The following is a 20316-nucleotide window of genomic DNA, read 5'->3' as shown; positions in this document are numbered from 1 at the left end:
TACTTTTAGAAGTAATTGTGTGAAAGAATTATTTTTTCCAAAATGGGACTGTGATGATAGTGAATAGAAACCTTTTATTTTTTAAAATTTAAATATTTATAAAATAAACTCATGAAATGAAGACTCATTTCAAAATTCAATATTTTCAGTATTGTGTTACACAATTATTTTTTAAAAAAACTATTGTGAATAAAGTCATCATAAATTTAATTTTGTTTTAATACATAACTAAAACGTCAAATTTTGAAAGAAAAGAAATTTTCAATTTTTTTTTTTGTTTTTTTGTATTGCATTGCAATTCGGTAATTTTTCAAGCGCTCCATTGTAAGAATTTTTGTGTCTAACTAGTTGGTGAAATTTTTTTTTTCATTTTTTTTGTAAAAAAAAAATATTTAAATATATAAATAAACATTTACATTTGTATAATAATTAAATATGTAATATGTAAAATTAATTTTTTGATATGATTGCTGGTAACTTAAAAAAAAAAATGCTTTAAATTAATTAAAATCGCGTGTGTGGAATAATTCCTTTATGTAAATTTTTATCAACAATATTGTTATAGCTAAGTAGCGTACCTACCCAACTTCATCATATTTACATACATATATAGTGTGTTTGTAGTTCACGGTGGGCTTTTTTTTTTTGGTTTTTAAACTTAATGCCCACAGTAAACTCTCTAGTTAGCTATCAAAATATAATACTGAGGAAGAAAAAAAAACGATATTGAAAAATAAAATAGAGTAATTGTATTCAAATAAAATTTTTTTATTAAATGGCTTGATATTCATTTTAAATTATTTTGATAAAATTATTAAAATACATTTTAATTTTTTATTAAAAATATCAAAAATAAAGAAAAATTATATTGTGGATTTTAAAAATAAAAGAAAATTCATAGAAAAATGGTCAGAGGTAAGTCAGTGTGTGTATTTTATTGGTTAGAATTTTTTTTCTTTTCAAGTGTATTATCCCTTTCTTACATACATAGATTTAAATTCAAGAATTGAAGTTTATATGCAAAAAAAAAAACAAAAAGTCAAAAAGAGCGTTCAAATCTTTGTTTTAAAATAAAGTTAAAGAAAAAAAAAACAAAACAAGAAGAAAAATAATAAAAATAAAACTACGTCGTTTACCGCCGCGCCATAAGAGAAATGAAAATTTTTCATTACCTACCTTTTGAAATGGACGAGTTTTGTTGATTTTTTTTTTTTGCTTTGCTTTTTCTTTTTTATAAATTGTCAAAAATAATATTTTCTGTTTCATTCTTTTGCATATGTTTTTGATGTTGTATTCTATGACATATAAACTTTTTTTTTATTTTGTATTTTTTTTTTACATTTGAATTGCAAATATTTTTATAGATAATAATATAGTAAATAAGATTCGATATGTATATTTGTACAATGTGGTTAAATACATACATACATAAGGTACCCATTTATTTGCTACTATTAAAAGTACCTACCATACAAGAAGTGCATGTGTATAATTGGGCCCACTTAGCATTTTACAAAAGTAACCACCTTTTCATGTAAATTTGAAAGGAAATTATTAGGTACCTTTTACAAATTTGAATTAGGTGTAAGATTATATTTATTATACTTTTTTTAAAGTTTTGGGCGTACTATTGCTAGTATATGTCATTTTTGCTAAACTCCTACATCTTTAACTACAACTCATTAATTTAGATTTACTTAAAAAGAACCAAAAGCAAAAATGTTCTCAATTTCCTCCAAGTTTAAGTTATGTTCGATACCCGCAAGTATAATACCAATGATAAAGCCAAGCGAGTAATTTAAGTTCATTTCAATTACTTAGGCACCTACAAAAAAAATTTTATGACAAAACATGAGTCATTTAATCTATCTATTCACAAATGTAGGTACACAAATAACCTTTTGTACCCACGCATGCATCATAAATTTCTAATTACAAAAAAGTGAAAAAAAAAATTGCCTTAAATTAATATTATCTAGTTTGATGATTAGTGGGAACCTTAAATTCCCGCATAACTATCAATTCTAAGATAGGAATAAAATTTTAAAAATTCAAGCTAAAACAATTCTTGTAGGTAGTTATTTATTAAAGTAACCAAATGATACTACATTCTATATCATATACTTGAAGGAATATGTATGTATGTATATTATAATAAGATAGGTAAAGGTCTACTAAGTAAATAATCAGAATTAAAATTATCCTGGCTATACAAAAAATTAACATAAAATACTTAAAAATATAAGCAATTTATTCACCTGAACCATATGAAATTAACACTCATTAAACGACGCACCAATCATTATTCTACAAAGTAACTTTTAATAACCTACGAACAAGATATACGTATATAGGTACTTACATATAGTTTGTATTATATTTTAAACTTTGCTTTTTTTTTATTAATATTCTTTTGAAACCTTGACAAATTAAGTATAAAAGTAGAAAAGATAATTTTTGCGTTTTTATAAAATTTATAGTAAGTAAGGCTATGTCATATACATATATCTAAATGTATAACTATTAAAATATATATATATATGGGTACATATACTTATTTAGCTATATTAATTTTATAGTACATTAATAAATCGAAATTTATTAGGAATATTATTAGCAAAGTAATAGACAAGTAGAAAAATTAATAGATCAATTCATGAGAACAAAAAATCTAATAAATATTAATTTTGAAATGCTTTGAATTCACATAAAAAGCAAAAGCTTCATATTAATAATAATGGTAATTTTAATTTTTATTATTAAAATATTCGTTGTCATTTAATTTCTTACTTAATTTTTTCTCTCTATTTTTAAAAAATAATATGAAATTTTATATATGTACTTATTTTACCATACATACATGCATATTAAATATACAATTTAAAATTCCAAAGTGTAATCCTGAATTTTATCTTAAAATTTTTAAATTTTGTAAGACACCATTTTAGTTTTTTTTTTCTACATGAAAAGTATTTTGTTCGTGAACATTAAATTTTTTTTTTCTATCTTGGATATCTTGCGGTCTTCATGAAAATCTATTATATTTTTTTGATTTTCTATAGCATTTTACTTATCTTCATAGTTGTATAGCTACTAGGAAACATAATGTAACTATAAGTACTTAGATATAAAACTACTTGCACTTGTTTATTATGTATATGCTATGCTATGTATAAGTTAAACGTCTATAAGCATAAATATATATGTATAACAATAATTATTTTAGGGGTTTTTGGAGCAGACCTTAAAAGAAAAAAAAATTTTTTTATAGAAGTATAAAAAATGTTTTAATTTTTTTTGGTTTTTTATAAGTTTTAATTTTCTGTTACTTATGTTAATTTTTTTCTTTTGATAGGAAAGTAGTAAATAGCTAGGTATAGGGTAAAAAACATGACAAGGTCAAAAAGTCTATATTGTAATTTCATTTTGTATTCAATACTTTACATAAAATTTAATTAAAAAAAAAAAATAAGTAGAAAAATTAAAATGTAATGGAATATTTTTTTTTATATTTACTAAAATAAGTAGGCAAGAGCAAACAAATTTCAAAAGACCGCATTAAATTTATATTAATGGATGAAATTCATTTTAATAAATGATAAGAATATTTAAATATAACTTTGAATTAGTGTTGAAATTGAATTAGGTCTGATTACGTAGTTGTTTAAACAATTAAAAATACAATAATTGTATTTTCTACTTACAAGTTGAAAAATAAAATTGATGAAACGAAAGTACCTATTTAATTAACTCGTTCTTTAAAATACATAAGTAAATTAAATAGCGTAAATTTTTTTATTTTAGTATCGTCATTGAAAATTAATACTTTTTTTTTTTCCTTTGCCATAATTTATGTCACCCTCAGGAAAATGTAACAAGTTTTTAAAGTATAACCAATAAACAAGTAACCCTAAGCAACTTTTATTGTAATTATTATTAAAATTAAAAATTGAAAAAAATAAAAATAAATCATTTTATGCTTGTTTCAAAATTATGTTGGTAAATTTTGTAAAACCAATTGGATTTTCTGTTTTTTAATTTCTTAATCTCAAGTGTTACCTCAGCAACTATGTTGTTCAAACTTTCAATTTTTAATAAAATACAAATGTTCTTTCTATTCTTCTAATCAACTGAAATTAATATAGATTTCAGGTTCTAAATAGTGTTGTATTTTATTGCCAAAATTGAGATTGTTCTGCTAATTATGATCATATAGACTGTTCTTGAAAAGGTGTCGAATATATGCATAGCTATCATTTTTAATTGTACGATATAAGAACTTTATTAATTATTCATACTGTTTGAATTTAATATTGCATAAAATGTGCTTGCCTAAAAAATTAATTTAATTGTAATAGCAAATTATTCATTTACAAATTATTGAAAATGCATTTATAACATTTCTTCCACCCACATACTCGTACATATTTAATAAACAAAGAAATACTTACATAAGTATTAAGAATGACAAAGAAAAATCCCCTATTTATTGCTCACATCTTCAATACATGCATAAATCAACAACTTACTTTTATACTTAAGTATTAAGTTAGAAATATGTGACTTATATCTTGTAGTACAATTTCAAGTATGTAGTTATAGCTTTCTATTTTATTATTTCCTTTAAATAAATTTAAAAAGAAAAATCATTTTCATTACCTATAACAAAAAAAAAAAATTCTCATTTATAAGCAAAGTAATTTTCTGGAGAAGTCTTTGTGTTTAACTATTCATTTAGAAATATGCAAGTTATCTATACATATATATACTTAGATGAGTATGTGTATATGCACAAAAAGCAAATATATATATATATATATATATATATATATATATAAACGAACCAATTCGAAACAATGAAATAACTGGTATAACAAAAGGAAAATAAGAAGAATGAAAAAAATTGGAAAAGTTAGAGGTAAAATTCGTGAAAAAAAGCGAAAAGAAAAACAGATTTTTTTGTTTCTTATTCTTTTTTTTTTTTATATAATATTCATAAAGCTTCAGCAATTATGTAATTTTTTATTTTGTTGCTTCTTTGCAATACTAAAAGGAAGGAAAAACGAGATAAATTTATTACAATATTTTTTTGTTACTAAACAAAAAATAAAAAATAAAATTCTTTACAATATTATTCGATGGCACATTTTAAATACCGCATACTTATGTGTTATAGCCCCATACTCAGGGTTGCCATTTAAGTAACAAAAAGTAGCAAAAATCTGAAACAATTTTTGCAATTAGTTTTTGATAATACAATGACATATGTCAAAATGCAAAAAAAATCAAACCACTTGCGTTAACAACAAAAATTGAAATTCATGACGTTAGGGAATTAGGGTCAAAAATATTGGAATTAATAACCTTTGCAAACTGTGTACCAATGATGTTCTAGGATAGTACTACTTATTATGTAAATTGAGCAAAAAAACTCATTCACTTGAAGCAGAACAATGCGGTAAACTTAAAATAGAGTAAAAATGTGTTTTATTTAAAAATAACCAAAAACTAGAAATGCCAAAAATGAAGTAGCAATTTGCTGGAAACAAGCTTGTAGTACTTTTGCTACTGCAGTAACATTGTAGCAACGCTGCCTATGTACTTACCTTTTATACTTAATAATTGCATAAATTATTGAAATATTTTTATGAAATGGGGATTTTATTAGTATACATACTACATATGTATTTCAACTACTTTATAAATTATGATGTTTTTTTTTTTCTTTCTTTTGACATCAAATAATTTTGATGCTATTTTAAATTTATGTGAGAATTTAATTAATATTTAAAAATTAAAAAATAATAAATATTGGTCGTTAATTAAAAATTATGATTATTTAAAATTTTAACTTAAAATATACTTGCTTACTTACTTACTTACTTATAATCAACAAGGTATGTTGTATTATTTCACTATTTAATATTATTTGGGTCATCTATAGACTACTTCCGCCATGTAAAAACAGAAAATAATAAAAATTGTAAATTGAAAAAACATGGCATAACAAAATAAAAATAATCATTTTATTTTACTATTATAGTGTACGTTTAACTTTGACTTTTTATCGATAATTTTCTTTAATGTACATACAACGTAGTTAGTAAGTGTAATTTTGCAAGAGTACGAAAACTGTGAATAAAATATTTTAGTTTTAATGTTACAAAGTTTCAATATTATTAAAAAAATTTAAATCCAATTTTTTTTTTACTAAATTTGTTTAAAATTTAAACAGGCTTCAATATGTTTTTGCAACCCCGTTTAAGGAAGAAGCCTCAAAATCGAAAATGGCCATCTAATATCAATGCTAAATGACACCCCAAAATTTTGATGTAACGTTGAAAAAATGAAAACAATTCTCATACTTAGTTGATTACTTTTAGGTCGAAAAAGTTGAGAATCGAGAAGCACTCCCGTTTCATTAAATGTAAATTTAATTTTCTCTATTACAAAAATTTAAGTCTAGATTCGGTGAACCAATAGATTGGCCTCTCAATTTATTACTTTTCAGCATAAATATTTTAAAATTAATTTTTTCTTATATATTTTTGTCTAACATTTTCAATTTATGTACATAATGTACTATCAAACAATATGAAGAGGTCATCTAATAACAACGTCCAAATAACAACACCAAATTGTAAAAAAAAGAAGTATGTATAATAAGTTACAAAAAAAATTAATAAAAAATATTTTGACACAAACTTCATATTTAATTGAGAGATTTTGTACTCTCAATGCAAACCGTAAGCGTAACCTATTTTTCAATACATACATACATAGGTATTTGAAATTTAACATACTTTCTCAGAAAATTATTTTAATATACAAGTACATTAGAATCCAGTTATAACAACAAAATTTAAAAGTATACTTATTTCAAGGATTTTTATTTTTTTGTTGTAGGTTTTTGATGATGCAAGTACTGTAGAAAAATCTTAGTATACTTACTTCATAGGACAAATAAAATGCTTACATGTATGGGCAAATCAAACTCATACATTATTGCTTTATTAGAAAATGAGTCCAAAAATTAGAACATTACGTTCCACAATTTTCTTCACTCAATTACCACAGGGTATTTTTCAAAATTTTCTAACTACAAGATCTTTTAAAAAAAATGGTCTTTGTAACGAGATTTTACTTTTTATATAACAAAATAAAAAGTAGGTACACGTGTAGATGTGTAATCATTAAACCATATAATATAAAATTAAAGAAAAAAAAAAAACAATAATAAAAATATTTTCATATAATTTTTTTTTTTTCAAATTATATCAGTGGAAACACCCACAAATTTTTTTTACAAAACTAGAACTTTCGTTCTCCTTCATATACTCAAATTATTTTAATATCAAAAACATAACATAATTTATGTACTTATGTACGTACTTACTACCTATGTAAATGTAAAATATTTGTGTGCAATGGATTAGTTCAGTTTTAAAATAAGAAAATGAAAGCAAATAAATATATTTTTTTTTTAAATTTAATTATTGAATTTTCAATAAACAGCGAAAATTATTTAGAAATCTCAGAAGATGATCGAAATTTAGTCGCAATAATATGTTATTTATTATGTATTAAATTATTACAGAGGTTTTTTGCTAGCAGGAATTCTGTAAGTCTAAAAATTAACAACAGAACAGCGGAACGTCAGAGTCAATATTGTTAAGTACTGTGCTGTGTACACAATGTCTGCCATACATTATAATAATGTATGTAGATGATATAAGAAAAAATCGCCAGCCGTCGTTTAAATTCGCAGCTGTAATATCACTTCTTTTTGGGAAATCCGATTTATATATTATGTACCTATAAGAATTATTATTCTATATGAATCTCTCTTGTTCTGTTTTCAACTTAAACTGAATGAAATTCTGATGTCAAGTTGATCTAATTTTTTTTTCAGTAAAAAAACCTTATAAATTTTTGCAGAATTTCGTTGTAAAAGCCCATTCCAATGAAATCAAGAAAAATAAGATCAAATTATAATTATTACAAAGAGTCTGTTTTTCAACTTAACCTAATTTTCTTTCACAATGTGTTTATTTTATTATAAAAAAAATATATGTATGTACATACGTATATAATTAAACACGCCTAAATAAATGTAAATTTTATTATAGAATATTTTGGCGCTTTTTCCAAAAGCTTTGTAATTAAATAAAAGTAAAATCAAATAGAATCTAGCTAAATATTTTTTTTTAATTCAAGCATAAACTTTGTAAATTATCTAATATGGACAAACCACACTTATAAAAATATTGTAAATATGTATATACGTATGCATAAATGAACATACCCACATACAAATGTACAATATATCAACTGCCAAAAAGAAAAGCAATATTGTATTTTTAAAATCTTTGTTTGTGTTTAGTTCTTGTTTCCGCGCTAAAACTTTTTTATGTTTATAGTCACAGTACAATCACAACACATACAATTTCTAAAATAACATAAAAAGAATTTATTATTAATAAAAATGTGTGCACGATAAAATTTATATTTTATTTTTACAAGTTTTAATTTTTAATAACATTTTTTGTTTAAGTCAATAGCGCAGCGCTCTACGCTTAACTATGAGCGTCATTACGCTTATATGTACGAGCATTTAAATTTAACGCTTTTAAGTTCAGACAACAGAATATATCAAAGAAAAATTTTCATTTCGAAACTAGCGTGTTGTGTATACACACATACATGTTATGTATATACACAAATGTATATATTTTGAGCGTATATAAAAAAAAAATCAAAAATTTAATAATTTTTTTTTTTCATATTGCTGATTTTACTGAAAAAATTGCTGTAAAAGTTTGAAAAACATTGAGAGAATTTTCATTTTTACTTAAAAATATTTTTATTTTATTATCTGTCGCCACACGCTATAAGTACTCGCGCTACATTCATATGTTAGAATTGACTATTTCTGTCTTGTTTTCATTTTTTTTTTTTTTTTTAATAATAAGCATTATAAAAATTTCTTTTATGTTTTATATTTCTAAACATGTTTTTTTTTGCTTGTTTTCTTCAAATATAATGATAAATGTATGTGTGTAAGTTAATCTACTTTGCGACATATTGATCTAATAATGCTAAAAAGAATATTGTATGTTTAAATTTATATACATACTTATTTATTATTAGTACAGGAAGCTTTCAAAATACTTTAGCTCACGTGCACGTCTAAAGTATAGTATGCACATTAGATAAGTTGTGATAAACTTGTTCACATATTAGATTGAAATTACATATGTATGTCAGAAATTACGTGAAAATTTAAGAATTTAAGAATTATAACAAAAATAAAAATCTGTCATTAACTGCTCAAAATTAATTGTTGACATTTTACTTTAAAAATTTTTTACAATAGATTCGATGAAAATAGAGTAATTTTTATTATTTACCGATGGTTACACAGGATTACAATATCAATATTTCAGAATTTCCCAAAAAATTAAAAGTTTAATCTAGATTTTCCCACAAAATAATTCAAAAATTCCCACATACATACTTATATTCCCCCGTTCAATGAACATCAAAAACACCCATCAAAATATGATCATGTCACATATGAAATGTAATGTAACAAATCATAAGGCTAACGGTTAATCTAATAATAAAGGAAACTCATCATAATAGTATACATATTTGATTTTATAACGGAATTATAATAGAATTAAATAATTTGCATTGTACATATGTATAATTTTTTCTTAAAATGTCCTTTTGACATCATTTAAATCATACGTCTATAATTGTCGAATTACTGTATACAAAAATTTTAATAATACTTTGTGATATTTGTTCATATTAGCTCATACTTATGTTTATTTAATTTGCCAAATCTACAAGCTATCAAGTGGCAAATAAAAAAAAATTTAATCAAAATAGTCACAAAAACAAAATAAATAAATAAATAATAATGAAGATAAATAAGTAGAAGAAAAATATAAAAAAGAAATAACAAAAGCAGATCACATAGTAATATGTGAGTATGCATGTACCTATGTATGTACATACAAAGTGATTGTATGTGTGTATATAACCACTAAAATATTCACGTTTTTTTTTTTAAATTTTTCTATTTTTATACATATCTACATATTAATTATGCACATTTTAAAATTACGTGTATAATAATAAGTTAATATAGATTTCCCGCTTCTATAAGATTTTTATAATAAAATTTATCTTCCAGTTTATTGTATAATGGCTATTTGGTTTTATGGTATTAGGATAAAACGAGTTCTGAAAAAATCGCAGATTTTTATTTATTTTAATTTCTGATTTAAGGTAACCACGTGAAATTTAACCAATTTCACGTGAAATTTAAGGAATACACAAAATTTCATTTGCAATATTTTTAATAATATTTATTTTAATTCAGAAAATATTCATTCTATTCCAAAAAATCAATTTGTTTTCGAAGCTATATTTACATACTTCTAATTTTATAAAAGTACGTACTTATGTCATGCTACAAATCATAATCAAATTATGATTTGTTGCCTATTTGTTTTTTTTAAACAAATTTGGTTTAAAAAAGCTCTGATTCTGAAACTCACATAATATTGTAATAGGTGTGTTCTATCTAATGTAAAAAAGTGATGCTAATCACTTATAAATCAAGTATATAAGTCAAATAATTTGACATATAAGTTACTGATTAATATACATAATTTTGGGGGACTAATAAAATTTTTGAGTATTTTTCACGATATGATTGTGTACTTAAATTCTTATACTAAATAAAAATTTAAGTGAAAAATTTTTACATATTACTCTCTGTTGTCTATAGTTTCATTTTCTAATTATTTTTTTTTTTGGATATTACTTTGAATATTAAACATTTTAAAATTTCTCTTGAATTAAAAAATCAAAAAAATTTAACATTTAGTTCAAGGTTATCAGATGGTTATTCTGAGATTTAAGATAATTGTTAAGTTTAAAATACATACATATAACTAAAGTGAATTCAAAGAAACGTTAAATTAAATATGACAATCAAACATTTTTTTTTCATTTAAAATTAAGACTATTTTTTTTTTTTGTTAAAATCATTCAACTGTTACAATATTATAAATAAACATTATTTAGAAATATTTAATATACCGTGAAATTCATTTTGCAAATAAAATATAAAACTAGCAATGTCATATAATCCAAGTTGCAAACCAAAAAAATTTTTAATAATGCCATCATACGATCCAAGTTGTAAGGTTTACGTTTTGTTAATGCAAAAAAATGTTCATAGCACAAAAAAAAACTTTGCATTTGATTTTTGCATTACATTTAAAACTGATATTTGAAATTTTTGAATATACCTAGTTACTTATAAGTATAAATTACTTAAAAATTTTAAAGAATAGAACTGTAAAAAACAAATTTGATGACAATAATACTGATGACGTCTAAAAAAAGTTAAAAATTATGTTCCAAAATGCAAATTGTAAGCAATGCATTATTTTTGCAAAGACTTATTTTTATAACTACTGCTGGCTTAAGTGCAAATTTTGCAATTACGTTCGTAAACTAGATGTCACTGATAATATTTTAGCCTATAAACATTTTTATTCATAAACGTGAAATAAATTTGTGAAGCCAAATAATTTTTCTGTTATTTAGTTTTTCTTAATAATATCGTATATTTAACAATGAATTTAGTTATTAGTATACTTTACAAAAAAAAAAAAAGCTTCCCGCCGCAAAATGCGAATACCAAACTTATTTTTTTTTTTTTAATGTGATAATGATCACCACATACGAAAATATTACATAAAAATTAAAAAAAAAATTGTTGAGAAAATCAAAAGCAAAAAAAATGTGAATGAACTTAGGTAAAATAACAACATGTGAATATATGTACATAGTTTTGTATATAGGTATGTCAATGTATATAATAATGTATGTATGTGTAATGAATATTGTTTGTGTTTGTTTATACATATTTACAATAGTTATGTTTGCTAACTTGTATATGCTTCTTTTATACATGTATGACGCTTAAATTAAAAAATGTCAAAAATTAAATTAGAATTTTTCATATTATTTTTATTTTTGTATTATTTTGATCTTCCTCTCCTAAAAAATTATTAGATTACTATTAAGAATAATTTGCAAAAAAAAAAACATACATAAATTATTTAAATATATTTTTTCAGTGGTGGAAAAACATTATTTTTTATTACTTATTTCTTTTATATAGGCTTACGTACATATATGTATGTATATAAGTTATGATCTTTTGTGCCTCTGAAATAAAATTATAAGTATTTATATGTGTACATAAGTATGTACATAAGTACATATGTAAAAAAGAAATTGTTTGTAGAGTTATCCATGCAGAAAAATCAATTTTAACAAAATTTCATAATTAATGAAAATATAAAAATTTTATAAGAGGCGAAAAATCGAATAAAATCAAAAATTTCCAAAAACTTCACCCTGAAAATTTTAACTTTTTCACACTTTTTCTGACCTTGAAATTGTCGACTACTTTTTTTAATTTTCTTGTATTTTAAAAGTAGGTATTTCACATGCCTTGTTCACATGTACGTACCCTATATGTGTAAGTGGGTACTAAATATTGAATTGCTGATCATGTAAGCATTGTAAGCAATTAAAATAATGACGATCGTAATTTTTTTTTTTTTTGAATTCTACCTCAATTACTTTTTTTAAAAATTTAAGTTCAAGCGTGCTTAAGCTTATTAAATAAATAATAATGAAGTTCATCAGCTTGAAATTTGAGAATTTTCAAAACAAAAAAAAATCATATCTTAATTTAAAAGAAAACTAATTCAAATTGAATTTATTAGTAAAACTCATTTCTTCAATTAAAATTTACTCCTTTGATTTATTTAAGTTGTCATCTGAAATATGTATGTATGTATACAAGTTGTAATTTAATGATTTGTATAGGGATTAAAACAGTTTCTTTACAAATTTGAGATTATCAGGTATTGTTTACATAAACAAAATCTATGATATGTGAGTCAAATTTTAAAAAAGTAAAATGTCAAAAATTAATTTTTTACGAAAATTTTGAGGGAGCAAACAACTGATTTTTATTTTCACTCTGATGTGTAAACATTCATCAAACTTTATCGTAAATTTGCATTTAGATTTTGTCGTATATGGAAACAGTTCTTAACATCATTGTCATGTTATGTGCTTGCATCTTTATAAAATTTAAAATTAAATTTCCTTCCAATATTATCTAATGATCTTTTAGTATTTCCGAATTACATACAAAAGCTCTTATAAGTTATGACGTTAATGAAAACAAATATTATCAGTAAATATGAAATATTATAATTAAATTTGCATAGTTTTGCTAAACATCAATAATATAAAAATGAAAAAATAAAAATTTAATTAATGATAATTAAATCTTGTTAAAATATTTCAAATTTTTATATGTATGTATGTATGTATTTTGTAATAAAATATGAATTTATATTCATGAATTCTTTAATGAAATAAGTAGTAAAATATTTTAATAAAATTTAATCAAAGGATGTATGTACATATTAATTATTAAATTTTCAAAAACCATATTAAAATAAAATATTTTGTAATAAAATAACATTTTTGTAATTATCATGTGATTGAAATTAAATTTCAAGTTCTATTACATTTTCAACATTTTTTTTATTCAAAAAATCCAAATATTTTATTAGAGTAATTTCTCTAATAAAATCAATTGCAAAATTCGAAATTCTGCAATTCTTTTTAATAATATGCCATTGCTTGAAGGAATATGTATGTATGTCTAATAGAATATGGATAATAGTAATTTTTTGGATCTTTTAAAAAGGACCCCTTATAAGTGTATATATCATGCATAGTTCGAATGAGAGATTTACACAAATTGTAATTAGCAACAAAATCCCTTATATTCTTAAATTAATCTTCGCATTTTTCGTTTCAAACTAATCTTTAAAATCTTATGATCTACATATATGTATGTACATATATATAAGAAAAAATATTTTATTTACATATTTATCTAGAAATATTTTTTGAACAAGAAATGTGTAAAGTTTTAAAGTAAATAATAAATTTTTTATTTAATTATTATTTTTAACGAATCAATTTTAAGTGGATAAAATGTTAGAAAAAAAATAATTTTCAATTGCAAATTATAATAACCATAAATTAAACTAGTGGCACTTTCCCAGAATTTCGGAATGAATGACGCTAACGTCATGAATTCCAGTTTTTGTTTTTTGCCGCTAGTTTTGTCATTTTTTGATTTCTTATACTTTTATTAATTTTTTGTTATTAATTTCTTATAGGTATTAAGTATTATTACAGAACCTAATTGTTAAAAATGGAAAACGTGTAATTTCTTACATGAATGTCTTCAAAAATATTTTATAAAATATATGCTAATAGAAGTTGCTTTATTTGCATAATGTCTGTAATTTGCAAATGCAAGTAATTGATGTGATTGACGTGATCGTCAATATGGGTATGGTTAAAATAATGTTTGGATAATAAAAATAACGAAATTTAATTAAATTATTTCAATAAAAAATTTGTAAATCAAAAACACATTCTATTGAATTCTAAATATTTGTTCTCTATATCAGCAAATTATTATACTTACTTATTTTAACTAAAATATTTAACCATAACAAGTTCCCCTGAACGTACTTTAATTATATATGTATGTATGTATATGCATATATATATTATGTATTTATGTAGTTATTTGCTTTTTTATTTTTGAAATTTTCTATCAATAAATTTTGTATTAAAAAAATGCATTATTGAAATATCAAAGTGAATAAAATGTGGAAAAATAAAAAACAGCTGAGTAAACAGAAAATTTGAAAATAAAATGAAAAAAATATAAATTTCTTTTGAACTTAAACATAATTTGTACATGTGTATAAATCCATACAACAAGTTGACAAGTTATTAATCAATAGGTAATCATAATGAAACACACTTGTATAAATATATATCCAAAACCTCTTATCCAGTGTAATATATAGCCTTGATTTTTTTTTCTTCCTTAACGCACCTTCTATAAATAGTTAATCTAATAAAAAATATAATACCAAAACAAAAAGTATTCCATTCAATATTGGGATATGACTTCGTATTGTCAAATTTGACACGTTATTGGTTGTCAATATCAAATTGGTTCATTTTGATTTGCTATTATATAAATAATCTGTCTGCTAAACAGCGCTTCAAAATTATTGATATTTAATATGTGCAGAAATTTAGAACGTTTTTGTTGAACAATTATTTAATGTTCTAACGACTCCATTTTATTTCTTTTGAGAACCCTTGGTAAAATTGGAAAGTCACGTTGTTCATTCCTTTAAGTGCATCTTTCGAAACCAAACTACTGTGAAATAGTAACTTAAAATTGTATCTTTCGAAGATATAGACTCAAAAAACAATCATTTTTTTTAATAAATAAAGTACTTGCTTAATATATCAGTTTTAGCAAATTCCTAAACATTATTTGAGTTTGCAATTTCGCCACTATTCCAAAATTTCATGCTCATATTACATGTCATAAACAGTAACTTAAATTTTCTATACCTTTGGAAAACAAAATGATTTATTCATGTATATAAATTTTTTATGTGTGCAAATATGAAAATTATAGATGGAATATGAGAGAAAAAAGAGCACTAATATACCAATCCGATATACCGAAAAAAAAATGTAACACTGCTCTTAGAAAGGTAATAAATTTAATGACTCATTTATGAAGCATTTGAAAAACTTATTAGTAAAAATAGCCTGTAAATTTTTCATACGCGGTGTAAGAATGAAAATTTGTATAATTTATTATAGCTGTTCAAGTATGTAGTTTTTGATTGATGTTTCTAATTCATCAATTAACTAAGTAATTTATAGTTTATATAATGAATTCTATTTCTAATATTACTTTTCTTCTTTTTCTCTTTATTTTAGGACGTAGAACACGTGCTGCAACAGCTGTTGTCACGAATATTTCACATCCTTCTACAATTTTACCGCAATCAAACAGTTCATCGATATTGGCAAGAGCTGCAATAATAAATGAAACAACACAAAATAAAGTTATAACTGATGATCATCAGTGCTATGCAAGCCCAAAACGAAAAGAAAGTAAAATTGATGAAACAATTAATAATATAAAAACAAGATCTACTACAAGATGTAATGGTATTAACAATCATATACCAAGAACAAGTTCATCATCAGCAAATGGTATTGCATCAAATTCTTGTAGTAATATAACAAAATCAAAAGGTTCACAACAACATAATCATCATCATCATCATCATCATCACCATCATCACCATCATCATAATACTAATTCTCATTACCAAAATGAACAACAAAATCAAAAAACTATAACTAAATATTTTACATCTGTTGAAACAAAACCAACTTGTAAAGTAATAGATTTACAAAATAAAACTCATTCTTACAATGGAGAAATATATTATGATGATACAATTCTAAAAGATCATAATAATATTGAAATAAATTTTGATGAAAATGATATTTGCATTGATTTAAATAAAAATATTGAAGTTGAAGATGATGAAGAAGAAGACGAAGAAGAAGAAGATCTAGAAGACGATGCAGATTTAAGTGATGAAAGTAATAAAAATCCTGAATTAAATGGTAGCATGAATTGCTCTGGAATGAATATTGCACTAAAAATAAATCAAGAAAATGTTACTGATGAAAACTTATTACAAAATGATTACGATAGTAATTTAAAACATGATAAAAACAAAAATAATGATGATAATGGATATTTTACTAATTCCTCAACTTCTTCAACATCATCAAGTATATTAAATGGTAATAAAGGTGATGCATCAGAAAAAATGACAAATATGACAACATCAACAAAAACAACAATGACAGTACCATCTATATTAAAGAATACTATGGTGGCCTCTAAAGATAATTTATTTTTACAAGAACCGGTTTTAAGCCTTAATATAGATAAATCACCTAATCAGCCTTCGTCAATAAAAATCAATAAAACGTTTGAAGTTGAATCTGTATTTTCAGCAGCTAATTCAAATTCAAATTGCAATTCAATATGCCTTAATGGTTTTAATAAAATTGTTACATTGAAAAGCTCACCAAAACGTAGTGTGAGTAGTGATGCAGAAACTATAATAATAAATAATTGTAATTTTGATTCATCAAATTCGAATTATAATAATAATAATAATAGTAATATTGGTATTTTATTAAGTATTGATAATAATTCAAATGATAGTGGAGTAATAATCGACCAGAATAATATAAGTAATCACATTAATAACAATAACAATCAATCAGAACATATTCGTATTATGAATAATAATGCAGAATATAATAATAAAAATGTAAAGCAAAGAGATGAATTGAGCCCAAGTAAAAGACGTAAGCCAACAACACCACATAGAATTTTGTGTCCTTCACCAATTAAACATCCTTTAGTTCAAAAATGTATAACTAGTAGCCGTAGTAGTAGTATTGAAAGAACACCAATTAGTAATAAAATAAATACTGCCACTCATGGTGTTGCAAATGGTGCACAAAAACGATATCCTAAATCACGCAGAAGGTAAATTCAGTAGAAAAATTAAAATAAAAACTGAACATTTTTTATTTTTTAAAATAATTTCTTTTCGTCCCATAGACTGAATACTCCCCAATCGGAGAATAGTTCCATAGCATTACCCCAATTGGGTAGTGCAAATTTAACAGACGAAACTCTTAAAAGAATTAGTAAACAACAACAAAAATTAATTTTAAATTCAGCGAAATATCCAACTGCCCAACAAAATTCAAATAATAACATTATTAAAGTAAGATATTTTCTGTCAATTTATTTTTTTAATTTTATACCTAATGAGATTATTTATAATCTAATTTACTTTTTAGAATAATCAATCGAAATTACTTAGTAGCCATAATATGTCACCTACTCGACAAAATGCCCAAGTGCTTTATGATACCAATTTGATACAAAATCAAACTGTAACAACCGGAAATGAAATTTCTGAAGGAAGAATAGTAGTTAACCAAATGAAACCACCTCCAGGAAGATCTGTTCAACAAACTCAACAGAAACAATCAAAAACTCAGCATATACAAGAAACTTTAACCGATTTTTATCCAGTTCGTAGAAGTGTACGGAAAACTAAAACTGCTGTAAAAGAGGAAATGATGAGAACTTTAGAGCAAGCAATTTTGGAAAATCGAGAGGATGGTTTAAAAGTAAGAAATGAAAAAAAAAAAATAATTTGTCAAAAACGATGACATATTTATATATATGACAATTTTATTTTTTTTATTTATTTTAGGTTCAAGAATTTGAAGGAAAGGGTCGCGGAATTATAACAACAAGAAAATTTCTTCGAGGAGAATTTGTTGTTGAATATATTGGTGATCTTATTGATATGAATGAAGCGAATGAACGTGAATATAAATATTCGTTAGATGAAAATGCTGGTTGTTATATGTATTATTTCAAACATAAAAATCAACAATATTGGTAAATAAAAATTAGTATTTTTTTTTTATTTTGTAATGATTAATTAACTTTTCTCTTACACTATGTAGCATTGACGCTACTGCAGAATCAGGCAAACTAGGACGTCTAGTGAATCATTCAAGAAATGGCAATCTAATGACAAAAGTTGTTGTCGTTAAATCAAAACCACATCTTGTTTTGATTGCAAGAGATGATATTGAAGAAGGTGTTGAGTTAACATATGACTATGGTGATAGATCTAAAGAAGCATTGCAACACCATCCATGGCTAGCCCTATAGTTACTTAAAAAAAATATTTAATTATAACATTGAATTGCTCTTATAATTATAATACTAAACTAAAAATTAAATACATCTTCATTATTAAATTAATTTCACCTGATGTAGTATTTAAGATATTTAATGTACCACCAAAATATTTATTAAATAAAATAATAAAATTTAGAAAGAATAGCTTCATTAATAATTACTTTATGTAACACAAACCAAAATAAAATATAAAAAATAAAAAATTTATTTCATAAATTAAAATTTTGTTAAGGGAAAAAGAAAGGTAGTTCCAACTTTTTAAATTTAAAAAAAAATGAATAACGTTTTTTGTTATCAAAAAAAGAAATTGTTAAAAATCCATTTTGATCTATATTTTAAAACTTTTAAAACTTAATTTGTTCAACTATAAATTTTCGCTTTAAGCATTTAAAAAGTTTTGTAAATTTTTTTTTTTAAATTGATTATTCATGCCGATAGATCGAAAATTTTTGTTCTTATTTCCAAAACAGATTTTATTGATAGTTATGTTATTTTATTTTTAATTATAATTTTGCAAATTTCTAACTATATAATATTTATGTCATTTTAAAAGTGAACTAACACAAATAAATGATTTGATTTTTAAAAATGTTGTTTATGATAATCCCATTGTTATATAAAAGCATGTATTTACTTATAAATTAAGTATATGTACCACCTGTGGATAAGCTTTAAACATTCATAATTTTTGTGTAGATAATTATTTATGGAAAATCTTCATTAATAATAGTTATTTAAAAATATTATTTATTTATAACATTATTAAAAACATTAACCTTATAAATATAAAGTAATTAAATATAATGCAAAAATTAATAACATAACTATTAATATAATGGAATTTTTAGTAAAAGACAAAAAGGGCCAGTTTATCATTTTATTTTTTTTTTTTTTTTAATATTTCTAAGCAATATATAAAACAGTTTAGTATTTTAAGCAATACATAGTTTAAAAAGATGGAAAAATTTCCGTGATTGATAAAAATATTATTGTTTTATTTTTTTTATTTTTTATTTGTATATTTATTAAAGTAATTAATCTTTTATACAGTCAAAGTGCCTAAAGTACCTATAATTCTACTTAAAAGTTTTTGACATGAGAGAATAATAATTGCATTGAAAAATTCATTCAATAAATATCGAAGAAAAAGACGAAATAAAAATATATTAAAATAACAAAATGATTTAAAACTCATAAAATAGGTTTCAGAATGGTAAAAAAAAATGAAAAAAAAAAAAAAACTAAACTTATATAAAAAAAAAATAAAATATTTTTATTAAATATGTTTTCAATATCAAATTTTCTTAATGAATAATGCATCTTTTGTAAGCACACACAAAAATTGTCATATTTAAAATATTTAAATCATTTTAAATTGTGCTTTAATTGAAAATTAATTTAATTTTTCTAAATCATTAGCTTTGTTTTAGTTTTATATAATTAAAATTGTTTCTTTTTTATTTTTTTTTTTTATAAAT

At 22.8% G+C, this 20316-nt stretch overlaps 1 protein-coding gene across 3 annotated transcripts; it reads left to right on the top strand.

The window, feature by feature from the left end:
• The first annotated feature begins 311 nt into the window (after positions 1-311).
• On the top strand, positions 312-20162 carry LOC129607634 (histone-lysine N-methyltransferase PR-Set7). 3 transcript variants are annotated; one of them, XM_055518766.1, is made up of 6 exons: positions 312-473; positions 15952-17596; positions 17672-17840; positions 17917-18252; positions 18339-18529; positions 18598-20162. In XM_055518766.1, exons 1-6 carry the CDS (start codon positions 464-466, stop codon positions 18806-18808), a joined length of 2562 nt encoding a protein of 853 aa, XP_055374741.1. In that variant the 5' UTR covers positions 312-463; the 3' UTR covers positions 18809-20162. The 3 variants fall into 3 exon arrangements, with proteins under 3 accessions (XP_055374741.1, XP_055374740.1, XP_055374739.1); XM_055518765.1 differs by having other exon boundaries at positions 312-915; positions 18598-20161; XM_055518764.1 differs by lacking the exon at positions 312-473 and adding an exon at positions 15799-15839.
• Positions 20163-20316: the final 154 nt, after the last annotated feature.

The sequence above is a fragment of the Condylostylus longicornis genome, unplaced genomic scaffold, assembly GCF_029603195.1.
Source record: "Condylostylus longicornis isolate FDR11 unplaced genomic scaffold, ASM2960319v2 ptg000028l, whole genome shotgun sequence".
Lineage (NCBI taxonomy): Eukaryota > Metazoa > Arthropoda > Insecta > Diptera > Dolichopodidae > Condylostylus > Condylostylus longicornis.
The sequence above is the reverse complement of the archived record's forward strand: the minus strand, read 5'-3'. Positions and strand labels throughout refer to the sequence as shown.

Coding starts and splice junctions, on each gene's coding strand:
- LOC129607634 (XM_055518764.1), top strand. CDS start 15,806: ATGAAAATTTGTATAATTTATTATAGCTGTTCAA. Junction 17,597..17,671: donor TATCCTAAATCACGCAGAAG/GTAAATTCAGTA, acceptor TTCGTCCCATAG/ACTGAATACTCCCCAATCGG. Junction 18,253..18,338: donor ATCGAGAGGATGGTTTAAAA/GTAAGAAATGAA, acceptor TATTTATTTTAG/GTTCAAGAATTTGAAGGAAA.